Source organism: Thermoascus crustaceus (assembly GCF_041956765.1).
Source record: "Thermoascus crustaceus strain CBS 181.67 unplaced genomic scaffold VTN00scaffold_1, whole genome shotgun sequence".
NCBI lineage: Eukaryota > Fungi > Ascomycota > Eurotiomycetes > Eurotiales > Thermoascaceae > Thermoascus > Thermoascus crustaceus.
Window position 1 is genome coordinate 1,563,966 of NW_027192527.1, and position 16,981 is coordinate 1,580,946.

A 16,981-nucleotide genomic window follows, 5' to 3' on the forward strand; every position below is an offset into this window, starting at 1 on the left:
GGCATTGCGTTCTGCTAGAATCTTTGCGCCGCTCGGTGGTGTGCGCCGCTCGGTGGTGGATTACGTTAACTAACTTAGGTATGATGACTAAGCTAAATCCCGACCAACCTCGCCTTGGCAATATAGCCCGTCATGTGGTAAACATCAACCTCGGTTGCGGGTGATCTCCGAGACTCCACCGGAGATCATGACATTCCAGCAATCCAGCTTAAGTATTGCTGGTCTAATATTCTTTCCATTTCACGTCTCCGGACATTTGATCCCACGATGATCCCACGATGAGTTCAGCAAACTTCGCTGCTGCTCAGGAGCGGGTTCTGGAGCGGCGCCGTCAGCGCGAGGCCGAAGCTCGCGCCCGTTTCGCGGAGCAACAGCGGGCATCGCGCATCAATACGGCTGCGCTCGAGAAGCTCCCATACCCTTTGAACAGATTGCCAGGTTCAGCATTAACATTGTGGAATTCGGTTAATGGCCGAGAAGGGACAAGACCGGCCTTTCGAGTCGGCCAGGTCGATGCGGAATTGCTTGATGAGGAGTTGCTCGGTTTGCTGAATGGGCAGGTCGGGGAGGCGCTGAAGTATTTTGGGGTGAGTATACATAACGAGTCTCAAGTGCAGCCTTACTACAGGACACTAACTTAGTTCTACCAGCCTCACATTCGTGAAGACTGGTCTAACGAAATTCAACTCGCTCTCCGCGCCATCTTATTCAAGCTTTCGATATGGGATCATAACGCCTCCTACGGAGCAGCGCTCCAGAATCTGAGGTATACGGACAGCCGAAGTAAAGGCCCTGTCCACTCACCTCCGACAAAATGGCAGAAGATCCTGTATGGTTTGCTTACCGTCGGTGGCCGCTACGCCTGGGACAAATGGGAAAGCTGGTTGATCGACCAGGAATCCGGTTATGAGGAGGTAATTACCCTGCCACCTTTCATGCTTGTACATTTCCATATACTTATTGTCACAGCCCTCGCAAGAAGTACGACTGCTCTCACGGATAAAGGACCTGGTTTCGACAACGCACTCGATCGCAGCTTTCGTATCATTCTTAGTTTTCCTCGTCAATGGCCGATATCGAACACTAGTCGATCGCATTCTCCGCATTCGACTCACACCTCCTTCCACTCAAGTTAGCCGGGAGGTGTCCTTTGAATACCTCAACCGTCAGCTTGTTTGGCACGCATTCACCGAATTCCTCTTGTTCCTGCTGCCCCTCGTCGGGATCAGTCGTTGGCGACGATGGCTGTCCAGGGCCTGGCGGAAAACAGTTTCTACATTGAAAGCTAGTGATGATGGCGATGAGAAAACTGAAAAGCAAGGAGAGCTGGTGTTTCTCCCCGAGCGGACCTGCGCGATATGTTACCAGGCGCAGAACCCCACATCCACCTCAGAAAATGAAATCATGGCTGCTTCTTCAGGGGGCATTGTTGGCTCTGCCCAGACAGACATCACTAACCCCTATGAGACAATCCCCTGCGGATGCATATATTGCTTCGTCTGCATTGCACAGAAGTTGGAAGCCGAAGAAGGGGAGGGCTGGATCTGCCTTCGCTGCGGCGAGCTCGTGAAGCAGTGCAAACCGTGGAACGGGGATGTACTCGAAGAAGCCCCGCGCCCATCAGGAGCCGGGAAGAATGTTGGCTTCGCGGTGTCTGCAAATACAGATACGGATTCTGAGGGATCCGAGAAATTATCAGATGCAACTGCCCAAAAGGGCACCACATTGCAAGATTTGGATACAGATGGGGCGCTGCAGGACTCCAGCCAGTGGTCTACGGTTGAGAGGGAATCACCAGACGAGGCTGGCGCTGACCTATAAGTGGATGGTTCGGAATGAGACATTTTCATGATTCTCGTGTTTATCCGCAGAGCTTGTCTTCATGCTAGCTTTGCCGCAGCAAGGCGACTTCTTCTAAAGAAGTATCAGAACCACTTCAGAAGGCGCTGAGCGTCCATTGAAACCTTGGAGATGCTTCACGAAAATACCACAAGCCGTGTGGAGCAGAGATTTACACATTAGTGATATAATTGCTGGCTCCCATACATCAGTCACTATGATACCCACCATACTTTAACTTTATCTCACCACACATTATTTCTCATCATTATACCATTAGTACTCGTTTGGGTTCTCCAAAATACAAATCTTGGCTCTCCAACGTCCATTAAGGGTTTCTTTGTCTAGGTGGTGTGAACTGCATCTATATGTCTTACCAGAGTTGCGCGAATATAACGAGTGAAGAAAACGCAAACAATCATGTCTCAACGTCGGCAGCGAAGCAGGGACCGACCAAATGCGAGTTTTCTACACCAAAATCCTCGCCATATAACAAGAGACCCATCTCCATAAACAAACGATTTCACTTCACATTCCTCAGAATCAGTCGCAGTCTTCAATCCACCTTAACAGCCTCTCTCCTTAAGCCCACACAATCAATTCCTGAATCGGTTCAATTCAAAAGCACAACGTGGCAGCCATGCCCACCGCCGCTCCCACCAGCGGGAAAATCCCTCGGATAGTATTCAAACATGCCCATTTGCGGATCACGCCAGGCATCTCACGATCCTCCCTCGCCCGTCTCGCCTCCTCTTCCGCACTCATCGCCATACCCTCCTTCCCCTCCCTCTCGACCGCATCATCTCGCGTCGCTCGTGCCTCGAGTCGCGTGTTCGTCGGCAGCATAAACAGCAGCGTATACGGCACGATCGCCAACGTCGCTGCCGCCGCGGCGAGATACATTTGGGCGAACTTCCCTGCACCGGTAGGGCTACGGCCGCCCGGGGAGTTGCGGAGCGTACAGGCTAGGAAGGTGTACGCGAGGGCGGAGCCGGCAGCGAGGGAGGGGAAGATGAATTTCCCTTTATCGTAGACGTGGAGCCATTGGTGCGTGAGGTGGGAGATGGTGCTTGCGGGCGTGCCGCCGGTGCTGGTGCTGAGTTTGGAGTTGCGTGCGGGCAGGAGTATAGCTGGGACGGTAAGGAAGGAGATGGATAGGATGCCGCCTGTTGTTTTGTCGATAATTAGTTTTATAAGCTAATTTTTGACATTCTGGGCTATCGTACCGGAGGCGAAGGCGGAGCCTATAATGCCGACTGCTTGGGCAAGCTTGAAGCTGCAGTTGTCGGGCATTGCTTATCCGTGTATGTCGACAGGTTCAATTCCAGAAAAAGACACGGTTGAGAATGTTAATAAGATCAAATAAAAGCAAGCCCTGCGACCAAGCTCATATATTCGTGAAGCGAGCTCGACACAGCCACCTAACCAAGGAAGTAGTAGATTACATATAGATACCTAGTAGGTGGCCAATCAATATGTAGTGAAGAATTGAGTACTATTGTAACCGGTACCTAGATTCATTCGACAAGAAAAAGAAACATGAACACGAGAAAGAAAGGGGGGAGAAAGACCCGAAAGCTTCATAAATACCTAACCGTCTTGTTTTTTATCCTCTTTGGGAGCGTCGGAATCATGACGTCGTGCCGGTCGCGCTCGGATATTGGAACTGAGTATAAAGCCCGACGAATGGGGGCCGCTCCGCTTAGCATGTTCCAAATTTATCGAACAAATCGCAGAAACGTATGAAGATAGATGCGGGTGGTTATGCAGTTTACGTTGTTGCCTAGGCTAGGGACTGTCATTAATAGGTACCTAGGTGGTTCACTATAGCTGGACGCCTAACTAGACGGGAGTTATATACGAAGCAAGGAGGAAGGGGTACGCCGGCGCACTAAAAGCCGATACTTTTATAGTACAGTACATCTGCACTCTGGACGAAGTACGGAGCAATTTCAGCGTGCTCACAGACCTATGGACTTTCGTACAATGTAGTATATTGAATTGAATACTAATACCTAAATATCTATTTAGATATAATTAAATCTGTGCGGCTTTGGAGTCGGTTTACTCATCATACCTTTTTGCTCATAACCACTATCCTCTAATACGGTTATACCACCGCTTGCTTTGTATTTAGCTCTCTTAAAACGATATATGCTCTATCTTTTTGACCGTGAGAATGATTTTTGCATTATCTTGGAAAATGCTCGCGTTGTCCTGGACAGCAATGAAGACGATAGTGCCAGATCGCCTGGGAATCATTTCACCCGCTTTAGCGACAACGCCTACACCGCTGATGCATTTAGAAGTATTGCCTACTTGCTATTTTGTTTATGCAAGATCCATTATCTAGATTCAGCAAGCTCATGATTCATTTCTCGTCTCCCGGTTATCAAACTAGCAATCAAGTAAAAAATCCATTGAAAGAAATTTTCAGAAACTCATCTCGAGAACGGCCCTCTCTGAAAATAAGTAAATGAATTACTGAAAATATCTTCCACTGTTAGGATTACCTTAGGTAGTAGGTACAACTGCATATCCTCATTATTTATTCCATAAGATCTCTATACATCAGCATACGCTTATAAATCTATATACTGTATCACTCAGAAAAATCGGCATACGTTTATACAGGTGGTTATGAGAAGGAAGAGGATCGACATCTTCGGGAGAGTAGTGCTGGATACGGAGTTTTTATAAACTATCATAATCTAGGGTGGGTCCCTATCAAGTTTGTCAGTGCAAGCCAGATATGTGATCAAAAGATGCCCCATTGTAATCCTAGATCACTGTCTTTTCTAATACTCATCCTTGGGCAGAATCCCCCTCTTAGATGCCTCTATCAATGACAAGCAATGGAGACTCGCTTACTCCTTGAGACATTCGGAGAAAAGCCTCCCGAGGTCCCTGCCTGCGGTTCCCCGCAGCGGCGTCGTCCCCGAGTCCGCCGATTCGACCCAGCGAAGACCGTGGCTTTGACTCTGAATCACTGGCCAGGCCGTCTGGACAGCGGGGTACGGTCTCCGGCATTGTATCGGAGGAGAGGCGACGATGTCGTGGTTCTAAGCGAATTGCGCTCTTTTTTATTGCTTGCTTGTCTTCCCGTTCTTTCTCGCTGCTTTTTGTTCTATGCAATTGTTGCTTGCCCCTCTGTAGAGAGCGCCTCTCGTTCGCGCTTCTACCCCGCCGTTCGCTGTTCCGATTCTTTCTCCGAACGCAGTTCCAGGGCGTCCCTGTCGATCCATCATGGCGTCGTTAGATACGAAGGAATATCCTGCTTCCGAAGAAGCAAGGTACATTGATTTTCCCAGCGTTCCCCATGGAACGAAGCACGAAGACGGTACGCCTGTCTTGAACAGGTACTCGTCAACCATCACCAGGGCCCATGACTTCCCGGGTGCACAGGTACGCTGAGATAATAATAGGTTGCTTACAGATTGCCCATTTGCTAATGCTGTGAGACGACTTGCAGGCAATGCTTTATGCCGCAGGCGTGCCAGACCGAGACGCGATGAGAAAAAGTCCACAGGTCGGAATCGCCTCTGTGTGGTGGGAAGGTAACCCATGCAACATGCATCTGTTGGACCTGGCAAAAACCTTGAAAAAGTCTGTCGAAGACAAGGGCATGATCGGTTGGCAGTACAATACCATTGGCGTCTCAGATGCGATCACGATGGGCAGTGAAGGTACGGAGTTACACAATAAGACCATCGCTCCGTCCTAAGCTCCGCTGATGGACGGGTAGGCATGCGCTTTTCCCTTCAGACCCGTGAGATTATCGCCGATAGTGTTGAGACCGTGACTTGTGCCCAGTATCACGATGCATGCATTGCCATCCCTGGCTGCGATAAGAACATGCCCGGTGTCGTTATGGGTATGGCAAGGCATAACAGACCCTCGATCATGATTTACGGAGGAACGATTCAGATTGGATACTCTAAGCTGCTCCGGAAACCGATCAACATCTCGACTTGCTTTGAAGCTGCGGGCGCTTATGCATATGATACACTGCGCCAACCGGATGACGGGGGCGATACCAGCAAGACGAAGGATGAGATCATGGAGGACCTTGAGAGACACGCTTGTCCCGGTGCTGGAGCATGCGGTGGCATGTTCACCGCGAACACGATGGCTACTGCCATTGAATCGATGGGTTTGTCTTTGCCTGGCTCATCTTCGACGCCTGCGACTTCGCCTTCGAAGATGCGGGAGTGCGCAAAGGCTGCAGATGCCATCAAAATTTGTATGGAGAAAGACATCAAGCCTCGAGATCTGCTTACGAAGCGGTCGTTTGAAAACGCGCTTGTGATGACAATGGCGCTGGGTGGAAGCACGAACGGCGTCCTCCACTTCCTTGCCATGGCGAGGACTGCTGGCGTGGATCTGACTCTTGATGATGTCCAGAGGGTCAGCGACAAGATCCCCTTCATCGCTAACCTCGCTCCTAGCGGAAAATATTACATGGCCGACCTTTATGACATTGGAGGCATTCCATCTGTGCAGAAGTTGCTTATAGCAGCTGGGCTGTTAGATGGTGATATCCCAACCGTGACTGGCAAGACACTGGCGCAGAATGTTGAGTCATTCCCATCCTTGCCTCAGGATCAAGCCATCATCCGGCCTCTCGACAACCCGATCAAGCCCACGGGTCACCTTCAGATCCTTAGAGGGAACTTGGCTCCAGGCGGAGCGGTCGCCAAGATCACTGGCAAAGAGGGTACTAAGTTCACCGGAAAGGCGCGGGTCTTCGACAAGGAGTACCAACTTAACGATGCTCTCACCAAGGGTGAGATCCCCAGGGATGAAAACCTCGTGCTCATCGTCCGTTACGAGGGTCCCAAGGGTGGCCCGGGAATGCCAGAGCAGTTGAAGGCAAGCGCCGCCCTTATGGGTGCGAAACTAACCAACGTTGCCCTGATTACGGACGGCAGATACTCTGGTGCTAGTCACGGATTTATTGTTGGTCACATAGTACCCGAAGCAGCAGTTGGGGGTCCCATTGCTGTTGTGAAAGATGGTGACATTATCACTATCAACGCGGAGACCAACGAACTCAGTATGGATGTCTCGGATGAGGAGATCCGAGAGAGACTGAAGAACTGGCAACCACCGAAGCCACACGTCACACGTGGTGTGTTGGCCAAGTACGCACGACTGGTGGGAGATGCCTCCCACGGCGCGATGACTGACCTATTTTAAACTGAGACGACTATTGATATTGATATTGATCACAAGATCTCTCAACTTCTAGTTGTTCGCCCGAAAACGGCCATAAGTGATGTGATGTACTCGATACCGAAAAGGTTACCCCGTGCGACAAGCATTGGACTAGAATGCTTCGGCTCTTGAGGCTTGTAGGGCGGTGACACTGCCAGCGTTCTGCATCCCACGGCGCTGATAAACAGGAGTAGCAGAGGTATATGTCTTGAACATAGAATTACTTCGCAGTATCCCGAGACACCGGCCGAGAATCACTGTAAGGTTTCAGAATAGTCGCGAGATCTTTGCCGCCCAACTAACGGTAGGTCGTACACGTAAGGGTGCTATGAGGATCATAACAGGCACTAGTGGGAGCATGGCGTTTGCTGTCCACAGCCTGGGCTGCGTGGCCCAAGAAACCGGGCCTGCCAAGCGATCGGTTGTGGCTTGCATGCCTTTGCGGAGCCCAACGCCCGCTCGGCTGCCTGACCGTCCTGACGCCATGTGTGGATTCTGCAGCTTATGATTCATCCGCTGTGTCCGCGATCGCAAGCCTTTTATGATTCTCGAGAAGAAACCCCGAGAGGTCCGACGTCGATCAGCCGTCAATGTATCTCATTTTCTCCAGTGGAGTTAGGAGCGAGATTTTCCGGTAAGTAAATGCGCAATTCGATCCACGCCGTGCTCTCAGCTGAGTCGCGGCTAGCTTCATGCTGTATTGCTTCTTGCAGTGTCACATTCATCCAATGCTGCTATCCCTAACGGAATTGATGATCACAGGAACCCGCGTCACTCAATGCTAGCCTCTTTAAGCGGCCTTCTACTGCCCTAAGCCCACTGTTTTCCTTGTTGTTCACAAAGGCACAACTCCTTGCGCCTTAAGAGAGGATTAAGCCACGAGAGCTCTCAGGCCTGACAGCCAGAAGTAAAGGCACTGGGCCTGTTCCGCCTCGCTTATTGGCTCGATTGGGCCTGTCGAGCATTGTTGCCCGCGCTCCGTGGCGATCGGTTTGTCGTGGATTCTCAGGGCTAGATACCGAGCCTTCGCAACAGCGTACGCCTCACTTATCCTCTTCCGTCCCTTCTATCTGTCCTCGATCCGCCAGTAGGGCGATCCGCGCTGTCCCGTGCTGTTCTACGCAGCCGGGAGCAGGCTGCGTCGATCATCCCGCAGAAGGTAGACCTTCCAGATACTTTCCAGATCCGTGGGCTCCATACGGAGTGCATTTGCCCCCGAGGTTGCCCCAAAAACAAACGGGGTGTCACGGGGGTAAAGCTTCCTTGGGGAGGGGAGCTTGCTGTTTATTAATAGTTTCTGCCTCGCCCTGCGCGGACAATGCTTATGGACAATAAAGCGCCGTTCTCTCCGAGTTCGTCTCCAACCCTCGATTTGTCGACTCGTCTGCCTCCCTCTGCTTCTGGTGCCGCCCTGCGCTTCTGGGGCTCGCTCTGCACGGTCTTCTCCTACATTGGCTTGCCTGGCCATCCCATTTGTGCTTCCAGTGACATCGACAGCTATGACAGCGTGAATTGGGGAATATTCGTACTTGGGACTGTCTGCTTCGCTACAATGGCTGGCTGTGGAGTCCTGTCAGCTGCTTTGCTGCGCCGCAGGGGCAAGAAGCCACCCTCGGAGCGAAAGACTTATCGCAAGGTATCTACCGGTACGGTGACATCGTCAGAAGACGAAGACGATGATCGTCATGGGGCTCTAGCACATGGAATAGAGGCCACTGGTGGAAAGAAAAAGCGATTCATGTTCCGGCAACAGAAGCCATCTACACATGGTTCGTCTTATCTAGCCTGCTAATCGTCTATAATGTCTCTTGATTTCGGGGACTAACAGGTACGGAATGATAGATATTACCACGGATCCGGGGCTTCTCAGAAAGCATTCTGCATATGTGTCCTACACCACCTCTCGTGCCACGTATTCCTCTGTCAGAACTTTTTTCTGTCAGCACCCTCACATGGATAAGCTTCCATCCAAGCCCGCCCCAATGCCGCTGTTGGTTTTCGTGCATGGTCTAGGAGGGTCCCTAGCACAATTTCACCCCCTTCTTACGAGCCTGTCGAATGTTGGGCCTTGCTTTGGAATCGACCTTCCAGGTTGCGGACTGTCCTCTTTCTCACCAGCGTCATGGGAGGCTTACACTATAGAGGCGCTAGCCGAACTTCTCATCACTGCGATTGAGAAGTATCGCGACAGGGAGGCTGGACAAGGAGTGGTGCTGATTGGTCATAGCCTAGGCTGCTCTCTCTCTGCTCTGATAGCATCTTCAACATCTCCCGTGAGCTCTGAATTGCAAAAACACATCGTGGGACTCATCGCTGTCTGTCCTCGGGCATCACCTCCATCTCCAGAGGAGGCTGTGCTTTTTCGCAGACTTCTATGGGTACCCGGCCCCATCTTTGACCTCTGGCGGTGGTGGGATCGACGTGGAGGTCCGAAGAGCAAAAGTGTATCGAGGTTCGTCGGGAAAGATGCCGATCCAGATACGAGAGAGCTTCAGGTACGGTTCAATAAGCAAAGCAAAACTCCAGTGTGGCGACGCATGGCCTGGGGAAGTCTTCCCACGTATGAAAACGGTAAGGCCATTGGAGGCATTCCCGGCGAGGATATTTGGACTGGTGTCCAGACACCTGTTCTGCTCGTGGCGGGAGAGGCGGATGCCATCACCAAGCCAACAGAAATCGAGAGCCTTCTGGAGTACTTTGGAGGAGCCAGACCTGACACGAGAATGAAGGCCACTGGGAGTACCATCGTGCCAGATGCGTCCAGGGTTCAAGACCAGAGTTCAGTTCCTTACGACCGGTTGGCTCACGAAGAGGAATTTGGACTTGAGATCTCAAATGGTGAGACCATCTTGCCGCAAGGGGATGAAGAAAAGCAAACTTGCAAGCGGAGACGCCTCGTGAAGACGACCATCCTGCCGGCTCCAGCATCACATGCTCTCCTCTATGACCGTGCGACTTACCGCACACTGGCTGGTGTTATTCAAGACTTTCTCTTCCGGTATGTCGACCACCGACTCAACCTGGGGTGGCAACTGCAACACCTAAATACCTCTGGGAAATGGGATGTCAAGAACCTCGCCAAGTGGAAGAAAGTCCAACCTGTTTCGGAGCCGATTGCGGACACTTTCGTGGCATTGAAGATGCTTCGAGAGGTAGACGAGGAGCATAACCCCGTGCTCTTCTCCGAGAAGTTGAAAGACAGAGTCTATGCTGTGATCGACATCAGCCATGAGAACCCCGTCTACGATCCGGCCCAACTGGAGAAGGGTGGGATTCACTACCATAAGCATCCCACGGTGTCCAAGATCCCACCGACACCAGATGAGACTAGGGATTTCATTGCACTTGTTGATCGACTACAGAGCGAGATAGACGATAAGATGGAGAAACGTGGTGACAGCAAGCTTCCGCGCCCGCTGGTCGGGGTACACTGTCACTATGGCTTTAACCGGACCGGGTTTTTGATCGTCTGCTATCTCATCGAACGGAAAGGCTTCAGCGTGCAGGGTGCCATAGATGAGTTTGAGAGGTGCCGGCCTCCGGGAATCAGACATGAACATTTCATTGATACCCTCTTTGTCCGATACTGCATCGGGCTCAAGAGGGCGCCAACGCTTTAGGGAAACGGACTAAATACGGAGTAATGCGTGACGGAGGAATGGGTTGCTGGAGTTTCTTTCTTGGGTAGATGGGAGCTATGAGTTATGATCTTCGATATGACTTGTATTATTAATTTACTAGAGGAGCCATCTGTATTAATATAGAACACGGGTACTTTTGTTTCCAATTCGTGTTGGTAAATGTTGGTACAGCAGTAAATGGAGCAGAGCCTCAGGCAGAGAGCAGCGGGTGCGGTTAGGGTACGGCTAAACCACGACAGGCTAAGCGAGGCGCCCGCACAGAGCCCACACAGGACGAAGCCAACCGAGCCCGACGTCGTCCCGTCTGTGTGCGTGCGAAATTTCGAGGTTCGACCTGACCGACACCCAACGACGACAACATCCCGTCCTCTCTCCTCGTTCCCGGCTTCCTCTTCAGCTCCGTACACCTTCGATTAGCCTTCGAGGTCACAAGTCGCAACCATGGGTGGTGTCACCGTTCGCGATGTGGACGTAAGTTGCCTCTCAAATCTCCCTACAAAAGCCCTCTGCGGAAGACGACACCGTGATAAGAGGAGGATGTTTTGGGAATTGAAATGAGCGGGGGAACGCGCACAATGCAGTTTGGAAACAATGGCACGTCTCAGAGACGTTGCGGGGAATCTGCTGGTCATGAGAATTGGGCTGGGAACAAGCATACGGCATGCGACGTGCGTGTGGACGTCGATATTGGCAGATACATATGAATCGACAGAGTCAGAATGTGGGAAAGGAACGTATACTGATAGTATTTTTTCTTGACTGCAGGCGCAAAAGTTCATTGAGGCCTACTCCGCCTTCTTGAAGCGCCAGGGCAAGCTGCCAATCCCCGGTATGTCTAAACCATGTCCTTCTCTGATATCACTCAACATGCGGAGACAGACGAACTGATCGGTGGAATTCGAATTGAACAGCCTGGGTTGATACTGTCAAGACCTCTTGCTCCAACGAGCTCCCTCCTCAGAACGCTGACTGGTACGATATTCCCACTTCTCCGGCCCTAACTACAACTACAAATCGCCGGACATTCTCCTAACATCTCACTTCCTGTGTTCAGGTTCTACGTCCGCGCCGCCGCCGTCGCCCGTCACATCTACCTGCGCAAGACTGTCGGTGTCGGCAAGCTCCGCAGAGTCCACGGTTCCACGAGAAACCGTGGCTCCCGCCCCTCGCACCACGTTGACGCCTCTGCCGGTGTCGACCGAAAGGTGCTCCAGGCCCTCGAGAAGATCGGTGTCGTCGAGCAAGACGAGGAGAAGGGCGGCCGTCGCATCACCCAGAGTGGACAGCGGGATCTGGACCGTATCGCCAAGGCCACCGTCGACGAGGAGGAGGAAGAGGAGTAAATGATTCTCCTTTTTCAAGTCTTCATCCTTCGTTTTGTTATCTTTTCCTTTATTTCTCCTGTGCGACGAATAAGGGAAAGATGATGGGTTAGGCTAAAAGCGGGCGAGTTGTGACGGATGCACGTTGGATCGGGGAAGGAGTTTTTACAAACTATCAGGTACAAACAATGGCATGCTGCATGGCTATTACGACCAAAATGGGCTGCGAAGAGAGTTGAAGGAGGGAAGATGGAGAGGGAAAAAGATAACCTTTTGTTCAATCCGCACCAGGAACCACCCGAGGAAAAGGCCCCGTAAGGTGGTTTTCTGACGGATTTGATACCTCGTGTCCCTGTGCTAACTACAACATACCTTTTACTTTTTTTTACCTTAAAATCTCCCTCCAGAAACCTCTGAACCCGAATTCTTGACCGACAACCGTCTTTTGTTCTTTCCTCTCTTATGGCCTCCTGGAAATAAAGAGCGTGTTTGACTAAAAAAGCTTTAAAAAAAACTACTTCTAAAAAAGCAAAAGGATTTAAATCCATGGTTCGTTAACACCTAGGTTTCGGCCCTTTTTTGGGATGATATCCTAACAGCTGAACCTGGACCCGGACCGGAAGCCAGGCCATGGCATCAGACGAAGCCTGAGTCTCCCATCACACTGTTCTTCTGTAGAGTGCCAATTAACCGACTGCTAGATTGTGGTTAGAAGCCTTTTTCTTTTCCAGAAAGAGGGAGATAATATACTTGGTCGAGGCCATGGTTGAAGATGAAAATATTTTATTCCTTCTGTCGCTCGTATGAATAGATACTGTTGCCTGCTTTCAGATTAACAGAGATTGAGCTTCTGCTACTACTTACTATTACTTATACGGGTTACGATTTCCCAAAGACCAAGGATAAATCCATCCATTCACTTTAAGAGACTTAACTTGACTGAAGAAGCGGAGAAAGGAAAGGGGATAACTGATTTGATTAAGATAGAATCAATATGATTTCAAGTCTAACTCCTAAACTACTTGCAGGAATCGAATCAAAAGGGTATCTCGTTCAACAACAAAAAACATTTTAATGAAAATCATCAGCGCCAGCAATGCCAACCAACCAACTAAATGCACCCACTATCACATCACCCACCAGAGCATAACAGACTTTATGAAAAAAAAATCCAGGTCAATCAAAATCGTAAGGGAGTTGTTGTCGGTAGTTATTGGCAATAGAATAGGAATGGTGTCCAAAGAGAAAAGCAATACAATCCAAAATAAAACTCCATCTCCATGCGGCCTGTGAGTGAGCTGTGCAGTACGCCAATGTGTAGATGGGTAGGTAAGTAGATAGATCTGATCTGTCGCTATCGTATCCGGCCGGTTCGAGGCTCAAGTTATTGCGGTTATCGTGTGGGTAAGATAGGTAGTTATGCAAGACGGAAATGTGTGGAGTTGTCCACGGGAGAGAAAGAGAAAGAATGAGAGAGGCAGAGAAACTGTCACGCTCCCAATCCCTCAAGTTCCTCAAGCTCTTCCAGTGTGAGGTCAAGGTCACCAAATTCGTCGTCCGAAAATGAGGAGGTACCCTTAGTTAGGGCTCCGGGGCCCGAGACGGACCGGACAGTAGAAGTCCCTGTGGCCCTTGAAGTGGCCGTGGTACTACTCAACCCGGTCTTGCGCATGACTGCTGCAGGGGACGATACCTGCCGGAGCTTTGTCGATGAAGAATTGGATAGTTTGAATTGTGGAGGAGGAGGGGGTTGGTTCAGGATTGAAAGTGGTTCGCGTTCGTCTTTCGCTTGGAGGTTGTTGTATGGTTTTGGGCGGCGGGGAGAGGAAAGGTTGGGTTGCTGGGGCCGCTGTTGGCCGGGAGGAGGAATGCTGATGTTAGGGTGTACGTTTTCTTTATCATCGTCGTAATCGTCAAAGTCGTCGTCGTCGGCTAGATCTTGAGTCGATATGCCGGCAAGGACGTCCTCTGGATCCTGGTAGATCTCAGTTGGAGGTTGCTCGGATGGCTTCTGGGTCGCTACAGTGTGCTTGCTGTCAACATCGTGGATGTGGGTCATGTCTGATTTATTGTCTTTAGATGGTAAACTGTTGTTCTCGTGACGGTCGTCAAGGATGTGACGTGGAGTGGACACTGGCTTGAAAGCAGGTTGCGCAGTTGTGGTCATCCTAGCTGTTGTATGGACAGTCTCAGCTGCGTGCAATTTTGTGATTTGCCTCTCAGCTTCTTCTTCCTCTTCTGTGTCCAGGTCGTCTGGAAACAGGTCCTGCAGCAAGATGGAGGTCTCGTCTTCAAATGAATTCCCTATAGACTGCACTGGATCCGCAACTGACCTGTTGGCATTCACCTGAGGTCCTTTATTCTCATTCACATTCTCTTCACGGTCAATGACAACTGTCTCTGCATCGCTGACAGACCCTTCATCTTCTAAAGGCATAATATCCTCACTTTCTTTACCATTGTCATTTCCCATAGCATTATTCTCAGTGTCAGTTTGCACCCACCCACTACTCTGGATTTCTCCCCGTGTACACGACCCGGAGCTATCTTCAACCTCACTCTCGGTATCCCCGCCACTGGTACCACTCTCTGAGTCCTCTGACCCAGGTTCTTCCTCTTCCTTCTGTTCCTGCGGCGGCTTCTTCATCCCAAAGAAATTCGAAAGCCGCTGCTGACTGGCCGGAATCCTTGCATTGGGATCGGGAAGGCCTAGCCGTCTCCTCTCCTCCCTCGCTTTGGCCTCCTTCTCAGCTTTCTTCTTCTTGTTCGCAAGCCTCTTCCTTTCCTTCTCGCGGAGTTTCTGGGCCCGACGCTCCCGCTCCTCTTCCCGCTCGATCTGCTTGATCTGCGCTTCGGTGAATTGGAACCGCTTATTGCTGCGCTGGTACCGGCGGCGCACGGTCCTGGATTTCTCCAGGATGCGCCGCGGCTGCTCCGGCATCGTGGTCGAGGTTCAATTGGCGTTGAACGAGAAGGTACAGTGCCCTGGAGTGTGTTGAGCGGAAGCTTGGCTAGCTAAAAGCCGAAGTCCGGGGTCGTTGTTTGTTGACGGGGATACGTTCAGCCGAGAGAGGGCGGGAGATCGGCCAGTGCAGATCTGGAGGCCTAAAGCAAGCGGGTACCCGATATACATGTCACACCTCAACTGATCATCCAGTTCGTGTGCACTTTTGTGAAACATTCTTGTCTGGCTATTTATTGCCATCTGGCTACTAGTCACACACTGACCTGAAACTGGATTGGAAAGAGAGCGGCTCGTTCGTGTCTGCTTGCTGGAAATAGTGTCTTGACTCTATGCTAACTTTCTGCCACTCCACCATGCCACAGCAACTGTTTCAGCATTCTCTAAGTTCAAGCCAGGATACTTATTGCCTTTTTCAATATGGTAATTGTTATACTGCATATTTCGTTTGACACGTCTACATTGTTCATATGTATGCACGTTCTACCTAGGGACATGAATGTCATAAACTACCTAGGTAATACGAGACCAGCCAAATGAAAGGCACACTGTGTTCAGCAAGCGGCTGGGAATGTTTTTGCATCTCCTACAGATGATTGAGATCTAGTGTTTCTCTTTCTAGTCTCGGTCAACCGTTGGGTCCCAGCAGACGGGCGCATACTCGGTGGTGGTCAAGGAATCCATGTCCTCCTTCGACAGTTCGAAGTCAAAGACCTGGAAGTTCTCCTCAATACGGCTGTCGGTCACAGATTTCGGGAGAGGCACATATCCCTTTCGGAACTCACGTGTCAGCTGCAAGGTTCATTAAGGATGCTTGTTGGATTTCTGAACTGTACCTTCTGCAAGCTCCACCTAACAAGGATCTGAGCAGGGGTCTTGTTGTGCTTCTTAACCAGATTCTGCAGTGCAGGCTCGTCCATCCGCTTGGCCCGGACAAGGGGAGCATATGCCTCCACGATAACGTTACGCTTCTGAAGCCACTGCACGATATCGTCCCTGGGGCACCAGGGGTGGATCTCATACTGGCCGACGTCGATCTTACCACCGGCCCCACTGTTTATGTATTCCTCAAGCTCTTCGAGGTGGTGGATTCCGAAGTTGGAGACTCCGATCGAGCGCACCTTACCGGCCTTTTGGGCTTCGACAAGCGCCTTCCAGGCACCCAAACGAGCCTCCTTTCCGCCGTAGGGGGCATGGATCAGGATCCTTTTTCCTTGTCAGTGGTCTTCGCTTCTTTGATAAAGCAGGGACCTTCGGAAAATGGTGACATACAAGTCGATGTAATCAACCTTGGCTTCCGCAAGGCTGGACTCGATTGCCGCCTTGGCCTTCTCATATCCCATGGCATCCCTAGGGATCTTGGTGGTATAGAAGATCTGGGAGCGATCAAGACCGGAGTTCCGCATGGCATCTCCACATGGTCCCTCGTTCTTGTACATCTTGGCGGAGTCAACCTGGGCGAGAGTTATCGCGATTAGTCTGTGGTTGACGGAGCCCGGCCTTATCCGACGGGTGAAGATCATGACCTACATGTCTGTATCCAACCTGGAAAGCCTTCAGTGTCACTTTCTCGGTAATCTCTGGCGGTCTATGATTCTCGACATGTTAGAGGCACCTCGGTTTGTTTGAGCAACTCCATATTGCGCGGAATGGACATACGTCTGATAAACCTGTTACGGTGTATTATTGTTAACATAAGTGACAATTTTCTGTCTCAGTTATCAAATTGAAGAGCAGCACTCTTCGAACAATGCGCGTTCACGACTGCTCCATAGGCAAATGGTGGCTAGTCTGTTGAGCGCGTGGGTGTCTTGACAGGATGATAAGAGAGGAACGCCTACCCCAAATCCGACGATCGGGATCTCGTAACCCGAGACCATCTTATAGGTCGACTGGGAGGTCAGGGGCGCCATGGTTGCGGTATTCGTGGAACTTGAACCGTCAAGGTGTTGAAGCAAGGAACGAACTCGGGGGAGCACTGAAGACGAGAGAGGAGCCAT

The 16,981-nt window shown here is 50.8% G+C and overlaps 8 protein-coding genes across 8 annotated transcripts, besides 2 other annotated features; 4 read left to right on the forward strand and 4 right to left on the reverse strand.

The window, feature by feature from the left end:
* Positions 1-278: 278 nt before the first annotated feature.
* Positions 279-1,821, forward strand: VTN00DRAFT_546 (uncharacterized protein; the record flags this gene model as incomplete). Its single annotated transcript, XM_069431993.1, has 3 exons — positions 279-587; positions 651-914; positions 970-1,821. The coding sequence occupies 3 exons, from the start codon at positions 279-281 to the stop codon at positions 1,819-1,821; spliced, it is 1,425 nt and encodes a 474-aa protein (XP_069291254.1).
* Positions 1,822-2,457: 636 nt separating this feature from the next.
* On the reverse strand, positions 2,458-3,132 carry VTN00DRAFT_547 (uncharacterized protein; the record flags this gene model as incomplete). Its single annotated transcript, XM_069432004.1, has 2 exons — positions 2,458-3,005; positions 3,066-3,132. The coding sequence occupies 2 exons, from the start codon at positions 3,130-3,132 to the stop codon at positions 2,458-2,460; spliced, it is 615 nt and encodes a 204-aa protein (XP_069291255.1).
* Positions 3,133-5,085: 1,953 nt separating this feature from the next.
* Positions 5,086-7,038, forward strand: VTN00DRAFT_548 (uncharacterized protein; the record flags this gene model as incomplete). Its single annotated transcript, XM_069432015.1, has 3 exons — positions 5,086-5,244; positions 5,312-5,525; positions 5,585-7,038. The coding sequence occupies 3 exons, from the start codon at positions 5,086-5,088 to the stop codon at positions 7,036-7,038; spliced, it is 1,827 nt and encodes a 608-aa protein (XP_069291256.1).
* A 1,336-nt stretch (positions 7,039-8,374) lies between these two features.
* VTN00DRAFT_549 (uncharacterized protein) lies at positions 8,375-10,676 on the forward strand (the record flags this gene model as incomplete). Its single annotated transcript, XM_069432026.1, has 2 exons — positions 8,375-8,825; positions 8,899-10,676. The coding sequence occupies 2 exons, from the start codon at positions 8,375-8,377 to the stop codon at positions 10,674-10,676; spliced, it is 2,229 nt and encodes a 742-aa protein (XP_069291257.1).
* Positions 10,677-11,138: 462 nt separating this feature from the next.
* On the forward strand, positions 11,139-12,040 carry VTN00DRAFT_550 (40S ribosomal protein eS19; the record flags this gene model as incomplete). Its single annotated transcript, XM_069432038.1, has 4 exons — positions 11,139-11,168; positions 11,463-11,526; positions 11,609-11,669; positions 11,752-12,040. 4 exons carry the CDS (start codon positions 11,139-11,141, stop codon positions 12,038-12,040), a joined length of 444 nt encoding a protein of 147 aa, XP_069291258.1.
* Positions 12,041-12,054: 14 nt separating this feature from the next.
* Positions 12,055-12,567, reverse strand: VTN00DRAFT_551 (uncharacterized protein; the record flags this gene model as incomplete). Its single annotated transcript, XM_069432049.1, has 1 exon — positions 12,055-12,567. One exon carries the CDS (start codon positions 12,565-12,567, stop codon positions 12,055-12,057), a length of 513 nt encoding a protein of 170 aa, XP_069291259.1.
* Positions 12,568-12,655: 88 nt separating this feature from the next.
* Positions 12,656-12,713: a sequence feature (Short protein (VTN00DRAFT_552, KAL2013027.1) was converted to a misc_feature.).
* Positions 12,714-12,769: 56 nt separating this feature from the next.
* Positions 12,770-12,783: a sequence feature (Short protein (VTN00DRAFT_552, KAL2013027.1) was converted to a misc_feature.).
* A 725-nt stretch (positions 12,784-13,508) lies between these two features.
* Positions 13,509-14,960, reverse strand: VTN00DRAFT_553 (uncharacterized protein; the record flags this gene model as incomplete). Its single annotated transcript, XM_069432070.1, has 1 exon — positions 13,509-14,960. The coding sequence occupies one exon, from the start codon at positions 14,958-14,960 to the stop codon at positions 13,509-13,511; it is 1,452 nt and encodes a 483-aa protein (XP_069291260.1).
* Positions 14,961-15,599: 639 nt separating this feature from the next.
* VTN00DRAFT_554 (uncharacterized protein) lies at positions 15,600-16,894 on the reverse strand (the record flags this gene model as incomplete). Its single annotated transcript, XM_069432081.1, has 6 exons — positions 15,600-15,752; positions 15,818-16,187; positions 16,254-16,435; positions 16,512-16,569; positions 16,641-16,651; positions 16,823-16,894. 6 exons carry the CDS (start codon positions 16,892-16,894, stop codon positions 15,600-15,602), a joined length of 846 nt encoding a protein of 281 aa, XP_069291261.1.
* Between the last annotated feature and the right edge of the window lie 87 nt (positions 16,895-16,981).